Source organism: Lynx rufus, unplaced genomic scaffold (genome assembly GCF_022079265.1).
Source record: "Lynx rufus isolate CCGP_SWC_20201006 ecotype Redwood Valley unplaced genomic scaffold, mLynRuf1.p SCAF_3, whole genome shotgun sequence".
Lineage (NCBI taxonomy): Eukaryota > Metazoa > Chordata > Mammalia > Carnivora > Felidae > Lynx > Lynx rufus.
In genome coordinates this window covers 88,950,868-88,969,178 of record NW_025814845.1, presented here as the reverse complement: position 1 = coordinate 88,969,178, position 18,311 = coordinate 88,950,868, and the positions used below count along the sequence as shown (strand labels likewise).

The following is an 18,311-nucleotide window of genomic DNA, read 5'->3' as shown; positions in this document are numbered from 1 at the left end:
TATTTCCAGAAACTTCCTATTCAGATACAAAGATACACAGCCACCCACCCATTTTTAAAAATCGCAAGTGGGATCCAAGGTTTAAAAGATGCAGTTTCTTCCCTTAAATTAAAACGTACAGACTCCTGCCTGTTCTTCCCCCAAAAGTTATTTTTTCTCCACCAGTGATTACCTTCAGATGTGAGGAGGCCATCGCTAACCTCTGGCTATAAATCTGTTAAGCAGAGCTGCGGCCCTGGGCCTATTCGCCTCCAAAAAGAAACTGGTGGTGCTCCAGCTAGTGCATCCCCGCACCCACTCTACTCATTTACAGAGACACCGGGGCCTTGGAGAGGAAGCACAGCACAGAGTTAAAGATGGCGGCTCCAGCCGGGCCACCGGAGTTCATGTTCTGGCTCTGCCATGTATCTGCCACGTGCGCTGGCTGCCCCAGCTTCCTCATCTCGAGAATGGCAAAGATAACACTACCAAAGGCACAGGCTCATGAGGATTAAAGGAGAAAATGAGCATATGTGGAGCATTAGCAAAAATGCTCACGTGGCACGCACTCAATCGACTCAACCGTGATGCTTCCTAACCTGTTCAAGAGGCTGCAGCTGTCCCCTCAGGTGGTCAATTTTCTCCAGTAAATGGTGCTCTCTCTTTTTCTGAAACTCTTCTAAATGCAAAGCTGTAAACAGTCTGTGAACCAAGGATTTCACATTTTCCATGTCGGTGGCATGCTCCATACTCAGTTTTTCTGAGAAGAGACAAGGGAAACATAGGCAGTCACCACATTTTTTCCTTCAGGGTCTCTGAGTGTAGGGAACCAAATCTGAGTGCCCGTGGCTGGCCACCTGGGCACTCCAGCTCCTAGGGAGGCATTCGGTATTGGCCTTTCTTCCCGTCTCCCGTGATTCCTTTAGTCTCTCCCACAGAAAGACAGTCTGGGATGATAAATTACCAGACAGTAGGTTTAAAATTCATTATGTTTCGGTCTTTTCTTTTTTTCTTTTGTAATAGGACTTTGCTGTTTCTTTAAAAATCTTCATACAGGAGGGGCGCCTGGGTGGCGCAGTCGGTTAAGCGTCCGACTTCAGCCAGGTCACGATCTCGCGGTCCGTGAGTTCGAGCCCCGCGTCAGGCTCTGGGCTGATGGCTCAGAGCCTGGAGCCTGTTTCCGATTCTGTGTCTCCCTCTCTCTCTGCCCCTCCCCCGTTCATGCTCTGTCTCTCTCTGTCCCAAAAATAAATAAAAAAAAAAAAAAAAACGTTGAAAAAAAAAAAATCTTCATACAGGAAAAGTAAGGTATCCATCTACCAGAATCCAGGTGAAGGCCTCACCTCAGTTTGTAACACTTTATAGTTTATGGACTCATCTCTATACCTGAGTTCAATCTAAGATCCCTCCCCTCAAGCCCCAACCATCTATCCAAAAGTTATTTTAGGATCCACAGGGGAGGGGAGCTGGGGTACTAACGTGTAAACAAAAGTATGACATACATTTGAAAAGTAAAGTGTAAGTTTTTTTCAACAAGATGCAGATCTGAAAGGAGGTTCATACGGAGAACGAGTTTTAATAAAGTTCTTTTGCTTATAGATTTCTCTTGATCCTGCCGCCTCTGTGGATCTATAAGCTCCCACACGGCTGGGCTGTAATGCCCCTTTTCTGAGGGTTATACTTGTTCCCCAGCACTGGAAGAGAACTGGAGGTGGGGGACAGGCGAGAACAAGCAGACGGACCCGCCCACCAGCAGCACACTCGAGGAGCCAGGGAGATTTATGACCGTGGAGAGTCAGGACCAGCCCAGTGAGTCTCCAGGGCCTGCCAGCAGAGTCCTTGAGCTACTTCCCTCCCATTTCCATCCACCACCTTCAAAACTCTGTTGTGGTCTTTAATCCCTCCTACATTCCAAACTAAAGCTGCCAAGAAGAAATGAAAAGTAGAAGTTCCCTTCCAGGCTTCTGAGCTTTGCAGAACAGTCAGAGCCCTTTTGTTTTAAGGAAGAAAGTACTGACATTTAAAAGGTCTACATACAGAGGAAAGGTACAGATGGGGTACAATTCTGTCCCAAGCTGTGGAGTGTATCAGGGGCAAACAAAGCCAGACACTAGATAAAGTGACATGGATAGATTTTATTCAGTAACTACCGCAATAAGGAAGAGAGCCCAGGGTGAACTCAACTCAGTCAACTTCTATCTGTGCAGAGGTGGCTGGGCGTTTGCAGGGAGGGAGGGGAACACAAGGGGCTTAAGCTAGCAGAGTCCAGGAAGTGGAAATCCACAAAAACTGGGCATGGAGATGGCTGGTTAAGGTGACTAGGCCATTTGGGTTGTTGGCTGGCACTTATTCAAAAGAGAAACAAACAAAAGGCAGTGTACAAGTCAGGGCAAGGCACCCACCGAGCCGGGACTGAGAGCAAGAGTCACTTCCTTGAACGTCTGCACGTCAAAGAGTAGTTTCTCGGGTCCCTGAGAAAACAGTTCTGAGAGACAGAAGCTGTACACTTCCAAGGTGTAGAGAAAGGATGTATGATTCCAAGCTTTCTCAAGTAACTGCTAGAAGAGGGGGTTCAGGGACCGATCTGCCTATCACCAGGTTTTCCCTGAGCAAACAGGGAGTTCTCCGGGCACTGTTGCACTTTCTCATGCAAGCATTTTAAGAGGGCTGTAGTCATAATCCTAGGGATACGGGCTTAAGTGGTTAGAAACTATGCTGGTGTTTGTTCAAGTCTCTCAGGGTGGGAGGAGTGGCGGGGTATTTGGGGAGAACAGAATCATTTGTGTAGACAATCTGCAATTTTTATAGGCCGAGCTTGAGGTCTAGTCAAGAAGAGGGCTCAGAGGAGCCTGACCAAAGTTTGGTCAAAGAGAGAGTCTGTCGAGTAACACAAAATGTTCATCTGAGTCCAATGACAAGCGACAGTCTTTCAGAAATGGCACCACAGAATTCGTATGTTGTATTACCAATTTAAACATTTCTCTGTGGCATCTCCTAACAAAAACCAAAAATGAGAGACTATTATTCTTTTTTCTTCAGAAGCTCTTTATTCCTTTTGTATGTGTCGTGAATGTGGGTTTCATTTTCATATCCTGAATTTTCAAATCCAAATTTGCTAATGCTTTAGAAAAGAAATGGAATTCAAATACACTGAAATCCCAAACTGATAACTTTACAAACTTAATTTTCTATAAATCCAGCATAATTCCTCTATCATTTTCCTTCCAACCGTACCCACTGTGCCCGTTAGTTTAATTCACACAGTGAGACTGAGTAATTCGGATTCGATGTTCAGTGAGACAGCCGGTAAACCCGAGGGCAAAGAGATGTGGGGCACCAGGCCTCACACTTCCAAGGTTGGCCCTGCCCCCAGAGCTCAATCCCAGCAAACAGCCCCTCTAGGCAGGCAGAGGGCTCTCCTCCCAATGGGCTGTCAGGAGGGAGGCCATAATTTAGTCTACTTGACCTAAAGTCTATGTGACATGTTGGGGTTTGCAGGAGGGAAGGTCAAGTAGAACAAAGAGATGCCTGAAAACACTTATTTCCACTTGCACTCTCAAATACTCAACCCAGAGAGCAGAAGACCATTCAGAGTGCTGGCAACTCACTGGACATGAAATTTCCACTTTCCTATTTCTCAACATTTGCCATCCTTCTCTCTTTGGAGTTAAATACTGCCCTGATCTTTAAAAAGAATTAACACAAGGAAGTTCACAATTGTTGAAATGACAGATTCATTTTAATTTCTCTATACTAGTTTGTATTTGCAAATCCCATAAACTTTTCAAACATACAATTAAAATTTTTTTAAATATATATTTTTCTTCAACGAATCTTCAGAGAAATGGCTGACACCGATGCTGGGGTACAAGATCAGCCTAGATCATCTAGTTATAGCAGAAAGCTTGAAATACAAATGGGGGTGGGGCGCCTAGGGTGCTCAGGTGCTCAGCCTGAGGGTGGCTCAGTTGGTTAAGTGTCCCACTTTGGCTCAGGTCATGATCTCATGACTCGCGGGTTCAAGCTCCACATAGGGGCTCTGTGCTGACAGCTCAGAGACTGGAGCCTACTTCAAATTCTGTCTCTCTCTCTCTCTCTCTCAGTCCCCCCTACCCCCACTTGTACTCTCTCTCTTTCAAAAATAAACAGACATTAAAAAAAATTTTTTTAAATGGGGGCAAGTCACAAGGACATGGGAGCCAAGGTGTTGAAACTGTATTAGAAAATGATTAGTGACAGCCCCCTGTGTCCTTATGACTTACTCTCATTTTTTTGTTGTTGTTGTTAGCATTTTTTTAAATCTAAATCCCCTCCCCCCACCTTCCCACTCTCACTGACACCTACTAATTCTTGGCTGATGCAGAATTTAGAGAATCTGGCTATAATATGATGACTTTTTGATTCCAGCAGCACTCCCACATTTACCAGTCAGCACTTAGCACTCTAACTATAAACAAGAGCCTTCCCTTACTTATTGATTTTTGTCATCTATTTATTAAGGCAGAGATTTATTAATTCCCTCCTTCTGTGCTCAAGAGTCTGTGGTCACAGCTTACCCAGAACAGAAGTCTCTGAAGCCAATACTGGCAGGAACACTTAAACATAATGGTAGGGGCACCTGGGTGGCTCCGTTGGTCAAGGGTCTGACTCTTGATTTTGGCTCAGGTCAGGATCTCAGGGTTGTGGAATGGAGCCCTGCATCTGGCTCTGTACTGAACATGAAACCTGCTTAAGATTCTCTCTCCCTAAGAGGAGCCCTTTTGCAACTGCTGGTGGGAATACAAACTGGTGCTACCACCACTCTGGAAAGAAATATGGAGGTTCCTCAAAAAATTAAAAATAGAACTACCCTACGACCCAGCAATTGCACTACTAAGCATTTATCCAAGGGATACAGGTGTGCTGTTTCGAAGGGGCACATGCACCCCAATGTTTATAGCAGCACTATCAACAATAGCCAAAGTATGGAAAGAGCCCAAGTGTCCATCGATGGATGATGGACACACACACACACACACACAAAGGAGAGAAGAATGAAATCTTGCCATTTGCAACCATATGGATAGAACTAGACGGTATTATGCTAAGCGAAGTCAGTCAGAGAAAAATATATGACTTCACTCATATGAGGAATTTAAGATACAAAACAGATGAATAAGGGAAGGGAAGCAAAAATAATATAAAAACAGGGAGACAAACCATAAGAGACTTTTAAATACAGAGAACAAACAGGTTTCTGGAGGAGTGTTGGGTTGGGGGGTGGGCTAAATGGGCGAGAAGCATTAAGGAGGGCACTTGTTGGGATGAGCACTGGGTATTATATGTAAGTGATGAATCACTAAATTCTAGTCCTGAAACCATTATTACGCTATATGTTAACTAACTTGGATATAAATTCAAAAAATAAAAATTAAACAGTAAAAAAAAAAAAAAAGATTCTCCCTCTCTCTAATCCCTCTCCCCACTTGAGTGCTCTCTCGAAATAAACAAACATTAAAAAAACAAAACAAAACAAAAAGCCAGAACTGGTGAATTACTGGAGGCTCAATGCTGACAGGTTTGAGAAATAAAAACTCACACCCATTTACAAGCGTTACCTCCAGGAGCCCCACCAGGTTCCCATAGTGAAGGTCAGAGATCACACATAACCTGGTGCTCAGAGCAGGGAGAAGGCAAAAAGAAACATTCTGAAACAGCGCTGAGCACTACTCTGCCCACAGCACGGACTCTACCAGAGCCTTATCTTGCTTGGAAGAAGGGCCATGAGCCAACTCCCGCTCAATCTGGCCTTCCTTTCACACATACGGGAAGGAAAAAATAAAAAGGCCAAGAAACTCTTCTGAAGGTTGCAGCCTAGGAACTGCAGCCCAATAAAATACCAGAGATTCAATCTTAAGTTTATAGAAGGCTACTCCACCCACCCCCAATACCTTTCCACCACGTCAACAGGGCTACAATTCTGTGCAAGGCACAGACCCTAAGAAAGAATTTCTAGGGAAACTCAAAGGCAACAGGGAAGAGAAAAACAAGGACACTAGAAGAAACTCAAGCCTCTGATACCTCCAGCTACAGTAAACAGTAAACCATCTCTTAGCCAGAGACACATAAAACCTCACATGAAAGACGTACATGCTTCAGTTTCTACCACCCAACACATCGTGTCTGGCTTTCAACAAAAAATTGTAAGGCAAGGTAAAAACCAAAGATATAGAAAAAAACTTTGAAACAAACCCAAGGAAAGGTGTTCACCTTACCTACAGAAGAGCAAAAATAAAAATTACATCGGACTTCTCCCAGAGACTATATAAGCAGGAAGGAAACAAAAACTTCATGTTGAGAGTGATAAAGGAAATCTTCAACTTAATGTCTTGGGCCCAATACTTTGATGTTTACCAAGGTCAAAATAACTCGGCAAAACCTCAAAGCAAGGGCTCTATTTCTGCCCGGAGCACACATCGTACATCTGCTTCGTTAAAGAAAATGAGCCGAAAAGACCATTCTGAACACAAAAGAAAAAGGAAGAAACTTCCCTGTTTCCCCTAACATGAAAGTCCTACAGCCCCACATATACTAGAAACTTAAGATAAGGTCAACAACTTTCTGAAATGTCCTTTGTCTAATGATTTGCAACGTTTTATGTAAAAAAAAAAAAAAAAAACCAACCCAACAATGTAAATAACCCTGCACCAAACATTCTTCCGCCAGAGCTCCCTCTGCTATGTAACCCAGGCAGCTGTCCTAACACGGACGGGAATAAAACTCTCTTCTGTTCTTTTGGAAATTCTAAAAAGGGTGTTCCTTTTGTGTAGACACAAGAAAAAACACACAAACCTGGAATTCTGTATCTCACCAAATTATCCTTCAAAAGTGAAAGAGAAATGAAGACTTTCTCAAACAAAAATTGTGAGAATTTGTTGCCAGTAGACCTACCTTGCAAGAAGTGTTAAAAGGGAAAGATGATGATATTAGGTCAGAAACCTAGATCTATACAAATAAAGGAATTCAACGTTAAAGGAGGAATAAGGGAAGACAAAATTAAAATTTATTTTTCCTTTCTCTTATTAATTGATCTACCAAACAGTCCGTTCAAAATAATAGCAGTAAAAATATACTCAATGATTACAGCTTATATATGAGTGAAATGAATGCCAAGGGATGGGAAGAAAGAATTAGAAATACATGATTATTACAAGGTACTTGTAATGCCTGTGAAACAGTGTATCTAGTGTTATTTGAAAGTGGATTTAAGGGCTCCTGGCTGGCTCAGTCTGTAGAGTGTGAAAATCGGGAGTTGTAAATTCAAGCTCCATAGTGGGGACAGAGATTACTTTAGAATAGAATAGAATAGAATAGAATAGAATAGAATAGAATAGAATAGAATAGAATAGAATAGAATAGAATAGAAAAAAGAGAAAAGGGAAGGGAAGGGAAGGGAGGGGAGGGGAGGGGAGGGGAGGGGAGGGGAGGGAAGGGAAGGGAAGGGAAGGGAAGGGAAGGGAAGGAAAGAAGGGGAAGGGAAGGGAAGGGAAGGGAAGGAAGGGGAGGGGAAGGAAAGGAAAGGAAGGGGAAGGAAAGGAAAGGAAGGGGAAGGAAAGGAAAGGAAAGGAAGGGGAAGGAAAGGAAAGGAAAGGAAGGGGAAGGAAAGGAAAGGAAGGGGAAGGAAAGGAAAGGAAAGGAAGGGGAAGGAAAGGAAAGGAAAGGAAGGGGAAGGAAAGGAAAGGAAAGGAAGGGGAAGGAAAGGAAAGGAAGGGGAAGGGAAGGGAAGGAAAGGAAAGGAAGAAAGAGGACTTGGATTAATTGTAAATGTATATTGCAAAATCTAGGGCAACCATTAAAAAAAGTAAAAAGGCATCACTGATATGCTACAAAAGAAAATGGAATCATAAAATGCTCAATTAAAACCACAAAAGACAGACAAAGACTGGAAGACAAAATTAAGAATAAAGAAAAGGGTCAAAAAATAGACAATAAAAATATGACAGATATTAATCAAATATAGCAATAATCACTTTTAAATATCAATGGGCTAAATCACCAGTTAAAACACCGATTCAACTAGATTAAAAAACAAGGCCTGGGGCACCTGGGTGGCTCAGTCCATTAAGCGTCTGACTCTTGACTGTGGCTCAAGTCATGATCTCACAGTCCTGGGATTAAGCCTCTTATTGGGCTCTGCGCTAACAACACGGAGCCTGCTTGGGATTCTTTCTCTCTCCCTCTCTCTCCCTCCCCCACTCACGTGCGTATTCTCTCTCAAAATGAACAAACATTAAATAAACATTTTTTTAAATTGAAACTTTTTTTAATGTTTATTTTGAGAGAGAGAAACAGAGCACAAGTGGGGGAGGGGCAGAGAGAGAAGAAGACACAGAATCTGAAGCAGGCTTCAGTCTCTGAGCTGTCAGCACAGACCCTGACGCGGGGCTCGAATTCACGGATGGGGAGATCATGACCTGAGCTGAAGTCAGACGCCCAACCAACTAAGCCACCCAGGTGACCCAAAGACACGTATAGATTAAAAGTAAAAGGAGGAAGGAAGATATATCATGCTAACACTAATCAAAAGCAAGCTGGAAGAAAAACAACGGTGTATGGATGGATATTAACTTAGACTTGTTACAGTGATCATTTCGCAATATATATAATACTAAATCATTACGCTGTACACCTGAAACTAATATATATTATAGGATACAAATGTTATATATATATTTAAATGAAACTAATATATTATAGGATATAAATTATATATATATACATATACATGTATAAAGGGAAAAGAAAGCTGGAGTAGCTATGTTAATTTCAGACACAGAAGACTTCAGAGTAAGGAAAGTTGTCCTGTATAAAAAAGGCATTACATAATTACATAACAGAGTCACTAACAAAACACAGCAACCCTTAACGCTTAGTAATTAACAACAAAGTGTCAAAATATGAAACGGATAGAACCACAAGGAGAAAAGAAATCCAGTAATAGTTGGAGTCTTTAATACCTATTAGATATAGAACAATCTAGCCAACAAAAAAATCATCAAGGACACAGCTAAACTCAACAGTACTATCAATCATACAGATAGAATTAACATCTATAGACTATTTCATCCTAAAACAGAAAATACACATTCTTCTCAAGCTCACATTGAACATTCACCAAGATAAGCCTCACTTGGGGCCACATCCAAAACAAATGCAAAAGAATATAAATCGTACAATATATGCTCTCAGACCACAACGCAATTCAAATAGAAATCAAAAAGATGGCTAGAAAATATCAAAATATTTGGCGATTAACACACTTCTAAATAATACACGGGTCCAAGAAAAAATAGAAGAAAAATTAGACAATATTTTGAATTACATGAAAATGAAAACACAACTTACCAAAATTTGTAGGATGAAACAAAGTAGTACTCAGAGGGAAATTTATAGCACTGAATGCATATATTAGAAAAGAAGAAACAGCTAAAATCACTAATCCAAAGTTTCCACTTGGAAAAAAAGCAAATGAAATGCAATGTAAGCAGAAGAAATAAAAATCAAAGCAGAAATCAATGAAATTGAGAACAGATAATCAATAAAGAAAATCAATGAAACTAAAAGCTATATCTTTGAAGAAACCAATAAATTTGATAAAATCCTAGCCAGGCCAACAAAAAAAAGAGAAGACACAAATTACTAATATCAGAAATGAAAAATAGGACATCATTATGGATCCCAGGAACATTCAAAGGATAATAAAGGAAACTATGAATAACTCCTTGCTTGCAAATTTAATAACCCAGATTAAATGGACCCATTCGCTGAAAGACACAATCTGCCAAAACACACACAAGAACTACTAGACAATCTGAATAGGCCTGTATCTATTTTAAAATTGAATCAATAATAACCTTTAAAAATGCAAAGCACTAGGCCCAGATAGGTTCACTGGTGAATTCTACTCAAATTCTACTCAACATTTAAGTAAGAAATTATACTAATCCTCTACAATCCTTTCCAGGAGATAGAAGCAGAGGGAATAATTCCTAACTCATTCCATGTGGCAATTACCCTAATGCAAAAATCAAACAAAGACATTACAAGAACATTAAAGACCAATATCGCTCATAAACAAAGATGCAAAAATCCTCAACAAAATATTAAGTTGAATCCAACAATGTATAAAAACAATTATACACCATGATCAAATGGGATTTATTACAGAAATGGAAAGTTGGTTCAACTTTTCAATTAAAGCAATCCATCACACCAATAAGCTAAAGAAAAGTCACATGGTCATACCAGTAAATGCAGAAAAGCATTTGACAAAATCCAATTCCTATTCATGATGAAAACCCTAGCAAAGTAGGAATAGAGGGAGACTTCCTCAACTTGACAAAAACATCTAACATCATATTTATTGGTGAGAGACTTGAAGCTTTCCTGATAAGACCAGGAAAAAAGCAAGGGGTCTCCTCTCACTACTCTTTTCAAAATCATACTGTAAGTTCTTGCTAATGCAAGTAAATAAAAAAGGATATAAAAAATGAACAGATTGTGAAGAAATAAAAGTGTCTTTGTTTGCAGATGACCTGATAGTCTACATAGAAAATCTGAAAGAATCGACAAAACAAAACCGCTGGATCTAAAAAGCAATTATAGCAAAGCTGCAGGATACAAGGTTATGATATAAAAGTCAATCACTTTATATACATCAACGAGTGGAATCTGGAAATTAAAAACACATTACCATTTACATCAGCACCTAAAAAACTGAAATACTTAGGTATAAACGTAACAAGTTATGATCAAAATCTTTATGAGGAAAACTGTAAAACTCTCGTGAAAGACATCAAAGAAGGATTTAATAAATCAAGACCTATTCCACATTCACGGGAAGTAGGACTCCATGCTGACACGATATTAGTTCTTCCCAACTTCATCTACACATTCAACACAGTCCCAATCAAGATCTCAGCAAGATATTTTGTGGATACCAACAAACTGATTCTAAGGTCAGAAGACCGAGAATGACCAACTTGGTATGGAAGAAGAATAAAATCAGAGAACTGACACTCCTCGATTCCAAGGCTTACTATAAAGCTACAGGAGTCAAGACAGCATGGTATTGGTAAAAGAACAAACAGATCAATGGAATCAAATACAGAGCCCAGAAACAGACCCACATAAATATAGTCAACTGATCTCTGACCAAGGAGCAAAGGCAACACGATAGAGCAAAGGCAGTCTTTTCAACAAATGGTGCTGGAAGAACTAGACATTCACATGCAAAAACAAAAAGAATCTAGATTCAGACCTTATACCCTTCACAAAAATTAATTCAAAATGCAAAACTATACAACTCCTAGAACATTGGGAAAAACCTAGATGCCTCTGGGTATGATGATGACTTTTTACATGTACCAAAGGCACAAACCATAAAAGAAATAAATGATATACTGGACTTCATTAAATTAAAACTTCTGCCCTACAAAAGACAATGCCAAGAGAATGAGAAGACAAGCTACAGGCTGGGGAAAAAATATTTGCAAAAGAGAGATCTGCTAATGAATTGTTACCCAAAATATGCGAAGCAGTCTTAAATCAACAATTTAAAAAATGGACAACCTGCTTTAAAAATGGGCCAAAGACTTGAAGAGACACCTCACCAGAGAATACAGTAAGCATGTGAAATCATATGCCATTAGGCAAGTCAAGTTAAAAATATAAGCTACCATCATTACACACCCAGGAGAATGGCCAAAACCCAGATGCTGACAACCATAAAGGTAGTCACGGATGTGAACAGCAGGAACTCTCACTGCTGGATGGGCATGCAAAACGGTACAGCCATTTTGGAAGAAAGTTTGTCAGTTTCTTAAACTAAACATACTCTTAACATACAATCCAGCAATCATGTTTCTTGCTGTTTACCCAAATGAACTGAAAACTTATGTACACACAAAAACTTGCAAATGCTATATACTATATGATACCCACTATAGAACATTCTAAAAAAAAAGACAAAACTATGGAGACAGTAAAAAGATTACTGGTTGCCAGAGGTTAGGGGGGAGGGAGGGATGAACAGGCAGATCACGGAGGACTTTGGGTAGTGGAATTACTCTAGATGAGACTATAATAGTGGATATATGTCATTATACATTTTTCAAAACCCAAGAGTGACCCCTAATGTCAACTATGAACTTTGAGTAATAATGATGGGCCGGTGTAGGCTCATAGACTATAACAAATATACCACTCTGGTGCTTGATAGTGGGGAGGGCTATGGGGCAGGGGACAGAGAGAATATGGGAACTGTATACTAATCTGCTCAATCTTGCTGACAAACCTAAGACTACTCTAAAAAAAAAAAAAAAACAAAAAACAAAAACAAGTCTCTTTTTTTAAAAAAAGAGTTAAGCATTGTACAATACACACTTAGATTCATGATTTTCAGGCCTACTTCTAAGCCTTAATTTCAGATTAAGCATTTCAAGATCCTAAAGTGAAGTTTCAGAAGTGTAAAAACAGTATATGAGACTAAAAGCCCTGCTGGGCAACTTCTACTGATCATTCATACCCCTGCTAGAAAACCTTAGGCATCAGTTCTCCAAAGCCTTCTTGGTCATTTGGTTAATTTAAAAGATTCTTAGGCTTACTCCCTGTAAAAGTCCCACCACTAAAGGGAAATGTTAAGACAGTTGCATAGTCGTGTTTCTTACCTTTCTTAGGGCACTGAACATCATATGTTATTTTGTTAATGACAAGTTTAAAATCATTCATTAGCAAAATTTCCATTAAAGTGGTAGCTGGAATTTCACGGCCATCTGAAAGAAAATACACAAAGCAAAATCACGTCCTTGTTTTAGAACATAAGAACCATTTTCCAACATATAGAAAAATACTAACCCAGGTCCTTACAATACAGTAGTGGACATTTTCTTTTTGGGGGGCTAATACCCAATACTGTTCCCATGGGGTGTGGGGTGGGAATCCTCCCTTCTTGCTCTACCTCTGAGTACACTAGACAGCCAGAGCAGGCAGGTGCTCCCTTTTCTCACTGTCAGGGAAGCTGGGATCCAGGTGGATGTTCCTGGCGAGACTGTCTCTGCCAAGGTCATGTGAAGATTCAGGGGAAATGGGAACTCTTCGCAGCAAAGCCAGAGCACTGGAGGTGTCATGGGGGGTGGGGGTGCAGATGAGTGGAGCCCATCAGGTGGATCTTAGGCTAACTTGGATTTTGCTCACATCCTCCCTCGGTTCCTGCCTTCTTCTGAGCCTGGCTTTCTGTCAAATGCCAATCTCCAGAGCTGACACCTTCCTCTGCTCAGCCAGAGTCCATTATCTGCTACATACAGCTGTGCCCCTGACTGGAATGTGTAAGGCACACAGGTAGCATTTAAAAGCCTACTTTTAAATTACTAGAGGTGACTGATTTGTTAAAACTAGGTGGCCAAATACACTGCCAACCATTACCACACAGGGCTCCCTGGTGTTCTAGCTGCGGAAAAGTGAATAGAGGCAAAGCTTCTAGGGGATGGGGGTGCTAGGGACAGTAATAAACATAATCAAACCTAAAGGGTCATCTGCTTGTGTGCAGTTTATTTTACGGAGTTAGAAAGTGGTAGGAAAGATTCTAACAGTAATTTCAAATAGCCTAGGAACAATTCAGAAAAAAAAAATATCTTGGAAAATTTTAACCTCAGCGTGCTTTGCATAACTTCTCATATAGCCTAGTTTGTATTATATTTTTGACCTTTAATGTAATCCAGGTTTTAAGAAAGCAAAAAACTGGCGCTGGGTAGGGGTTTCTCCCTTTAGAACAGTCCACATAGAAGTGATATAAAGTCCAGGACATGTATCTTCTCCTAGCGTGGCATTTGCCTGGCTACATTCAACCAAAGCTATTTCAGCTACATTAATATGCATGACAACAGTAATGCTGCTTGTAAAACTGGGAAGAACCCGGCTGTCTGCCTCCAGTCTGGCTCTCTGTAGTTCTTTTGTTCTAGAAGGCAGCGAGTCAGTTTGCACCTGGGTCTGTTCCTCGAATTTGGCTGTTTGGGTTCCTGTTCATCAGCTGGGGTGACATCATTTTCCCAGGAATTGCCAAATAATTCAACCCACACTATGGGCAAAACTGCGACAAGCTTCGAACACTCTTTTCAAGCCCAAATTAAATGCAGGCAAATTCCACCCACACAGCCTCTTTTTTTTTTTCTAAAGATCAGTAACGCACCAACCATTTTATGTGACTTTGCAAGTGTCATTTAAAAATTTACATTTAAATGACTTCAAACCTGCTCCTTAAAATAGGACTATAAAAAGAAATCACCTGAGTATGGTTTCTCAGTTGAAGTACTACATTATCCTTTATACTAATACAGGAACAGCAGAAGACTGATGCAAAAAAAACACTTTGAAGGGGCTAATGATGCAGCCTTGCATTTCTCACCTATTCTTGGGCAAGTATCGATTTAAACCCCAATACAGTGTTTTCACTCAGTCCAAAGAGACATTTTTCTCTAAGATCTCCAGTCTTTTCCTTTGTGTTTTATGTTTCGAAGCTACTTAGTTTTTCAGAAACAAGCAGGGTATACACGTCACTCACTGCTTTCACCTCGCTTGTATCATTCACTCAAGGGGTGCTTACGGGGTACATACTACCAGGTGAGTACTGTGCTCCGTGCCCCACTGGGCTCACACCTGCCTGCTCTCAGGAGCTTAGGAAGGCAGGCGCATTGGCCCTGTAGTGAAGGTCCATGGGTGTTCAGGGCTCCCGTGACGGTTCAGTCTAGTTCAGGGATGAAGTATTACGTCACAGTGGCCACAGGACTAAAACCTTATTCTCTAATCCTGGTTTCATCAGGAAGAAAGCTCCCCTTCCAGTTAAATCCAAAGTCCTTACAACAGCCGATAAAAAAACTTTCGTCCCTCTGATCTTACCTCCACCCAGCTGCCTCCTTTGCAGTCACAGTAAGGATGGCTCCCACAACGGGGCCTCGGCCAGCCAAACTTCCCCCATCTACACAGCTCCCTCTTCCCTTCCAGGTCTTCCCTCCAGGGTGACTTAGCAGGCACCCTTCCCACCCCCGGAACCCCACCTCCCCTAGAGCATCTCCTCCCCATACCTCCCCCCCAGCCCCACACTCTGAAAGCACCTCCTGCCACAGCACACAGCCCCCCACTCTGTGAGCATCTCCCCCTCCACCACACTCCCCCACACCCCCCATTCGTGGGCACCCACCACCACATTACACTCCCCCGCTGGAGAGCACCTCCCTCCCCACCACTGTCCCCGCTCTGCTTTTGCTTGGCAATATTCATTATCTGACATACTGCATATTTTACTTCTTTATCTTTTTCTTTCTCCTCTTAAAATACAACCTCAATAAGAGCAGGAGGTTTTGTGGGTTTTTTTGTTTTTTTTTTTAATCTCTATTGTTCTTTGCCTCTGGCACCTAGCACATTGCCTGGCATATATTAGATGCTCAATCTGTTGAGTAAATAAATTCTTAATTTCTATTTTTCCAACTTCTATATCTATACCTTATTTGGTTCTGAACTTGGAGAGGGAAGAATATTTATTTCCTTTTCAAAACTGCAACAGTAATCATTAACACTTTAATAAGTTTATTCTGAGCATGTAACACTACAATAAAATATAAATGAAAATTTGGTCATTTATCTCTATTTGTAGCCTCTGTGTCATTAAAATTTTCTCAGAAAAAACCTTTGGGCTAAGTTTATGAAATAACTAAAACGTACATTAAACTTATCCCATTAATTTTTTATTCAACAGAGTTAATTTTTTTATATCACAGATATACAAAAATGGACACAGTAAAAGTCAACCATTTATTATATGATGAATTAAAGAATCAACTATCTAGAACAGAAACAAAACAATGGTTCAGAAGAAGAAAAAAAGACAAGTTGAAAAAATATATATATACCTGCTGTCAAGATGGCTGCAGTTTTGACACCTTTATCTTCATTTTGTAGGTCCCGAAGGAATGAACCAACTGTTGATAACATTGGTTTGACCACAAATTGACAACGCTCTTTTCTGGATGGCAAAGTAAGGGTTATCAAGGGAAGGCCATGTCTATAATTAACGGTTATTTCTGTTAAGGAAAAAAAAGTAGGAATATAGGAATAGGTAAAATTTAGTTTTTAAAAAATAACTTTAGAATACAAGATTCTATAGGAATGCTTAAATATGGAATTCATAACCCTCTGAATTCCTGTAATAAGGCACTACTATAGGGCCTTCATTATACTACAATTTACATATTCTCTAGCATTCTATAACATTTTATTATAATTATCTGCTTAAAGTCTTGCCAGGTGAAGAGTTAAGTTCTTCAAGGCAGAAACTGTTTCTAATTCATCTATAAATCCTGTGATCGATGGGGTGGGAGTTTGCCAAAAGACATCAGAGACATTATGGCAGCAGAGAGGGAGGAACTGAACTAAGGGTGGGGCGGGGAGAACATGGAGGGGCATAAGAAAGTCCTTTTTGTTCAAAACCCGTATTTCTCCTTTTATTTGGAAAAATGGAAACACCTTAGCGTAGGAATCAAAGAAGTGATAAGAAAGCTTACCATCAGGGGGCACCACTGTACCATAAAGATGTGATTGACTGTATTTTAGATTTCCACACAGCTTCACACACAAAACCTGTAAGAAAGATTATTTCTTCTTTTAGAAAAAGTGGGAAAGTTGAAATAAGTGTCTTTACCAGAAGATTTTTTTTTTTAACCTTACGGGACCAGCATGATAAAAACTTCAGCTTCCCAGATAAACCCTTGGAGAAGCTCACTACACATTTCTGACTGCTTTCTTGTCCCATATGGTAGGCGCTAGCCACATGTGACCATTAAAATTAAAATTATCGCTAAAAATTCAGTTTCTCAGTATCTTTGCACATTTCAAGTGCTCAAGAGCTCCATGTGCCTAGTGGCTACCATGCTAGCACCGAAACAGAACATTTCCATCATCACAGAAAGTTCTACCTGATAGAATGGCTGGTCCTAAAACATCTAAATGGCCACTTTTCTATGGAACATGTTTTAGCATTGCTGCTTGTGTTTACAACTGTACTGGACCCAAAGGAAGGCCAGATGACATCATGGTGCACTATGTGCACAGAGACACTGTGGTAGTTAGTAGAAAGAAAGGGCACTGAAAAACTGGTTCACAGGCAAAAGAACCTGTTCCAGAAGAATTAGTACCATGGTCACAACATCCAGTTTTCTTTTGTTTTTTATTGTTATCACCTTGTGAAGAGTTTACTAGCAATAAGTTTTCCAGTAACTATGCAATGAAGAATTCTTTTCCAAATTGGATTTCCAACCCTTCATTTATGCGAGTCGGCACTGTTAAATCAGGTAGTTAAAAATGTGCTCACTGCTATGAAAAATGAAACAATGAGTGACTCAAATGATGTTCCATCATGCTCAAAATCAAAACAAAGTTCTCAGTAAGTGAAACAAAACATTCAAACATATATATTTCTAGTATTAGGGGTGCCTGGGTGGCTCAGCTGGTTAAGTGTCAGACTTCAGCTCAGGTCATGACCTCAGGTTCATGAGTTTGAGCCCCGTGTCGGGCTCTGCTGACAGTGAGGAGCCTGCTTCAGATTCTGTCTCCCGCTCTCTCTGCCCCTCCCCCCGCTGCATGCTCTCTCAAAAATAAACATTAAAAAAACCCCAATACATATTTCTAGTATTAAACACAACACAGGCTATTAGTTACAAGATATCTGTCATATTAAGACTTCATTTGAATTTTGTTTCTAAAAATAACTACAATGAAAAAGAAAAAAAATCTGATTATTTCTTAAAACAGATGTAGCTCTCAATGAGTAAAGATAGGCAGAAGTTTTCCAAGTTTGCATAATGGATGTTGTACTGTTTTTTTGTTTCCTACTACTTTTAGTTAAAATATAAGAAACTAAGAAAAAATATATCCACTTGAAAACACATCACAATTCTCTACCAAAATACTTCTTTAAAAATATTTAATGATATAGAGGCGCCTGGGTGGCTCATTCAGTTAAGCCTCCGACTTCGGCTCGGGTCACAACCTCACAATTCATGTGTTCGAGCCCCACGTCAGGCTCTGTGCTGACAGCTCAGAGACTGGAGCCTGCTTCAGATTCTGTGTCTCCCTCTCTCTCTGCCCCTCCCCTGCTTGTGCTCTGTCTCTCAAAAATAAATAAGTGTTAAAAAAAAAAGTAATATAAATGCATTTAATGATATGATTCTCTATGTATAAAAGTCTAACAGAAATGTAGGGCATAAAAATTAAAAGCCTTTCCCTTACCTCTGCACCATCCCACA

General features: G+C 40.3%; 1 protein-coding gene across 1 annotated transcript in view; it reads right to left on the bottom strand.

The window, feature by feature from the left end:
* Positions 1-18,311, bottom strand: part of MCUB (mitochondrial calcium uniporter dominant negative subunit beta) — a 92,203-nt gene that overhangs the window by 4,039 nt on the left and 69,853 nt on the right. Inside the window, 4 exon segments of the mRNA XM_047090989.1 lie at positions 579-739; positions 12,687-12,791; positions 15,921-16,091; positions 16,572-16,647. Of these exon segments, the coding sequence (XP_046946945.1) occupies positions 579-739; positions 12,687-12,791; positions 15,921-16,091; positions 16,572-16,647 (513 nt within the window).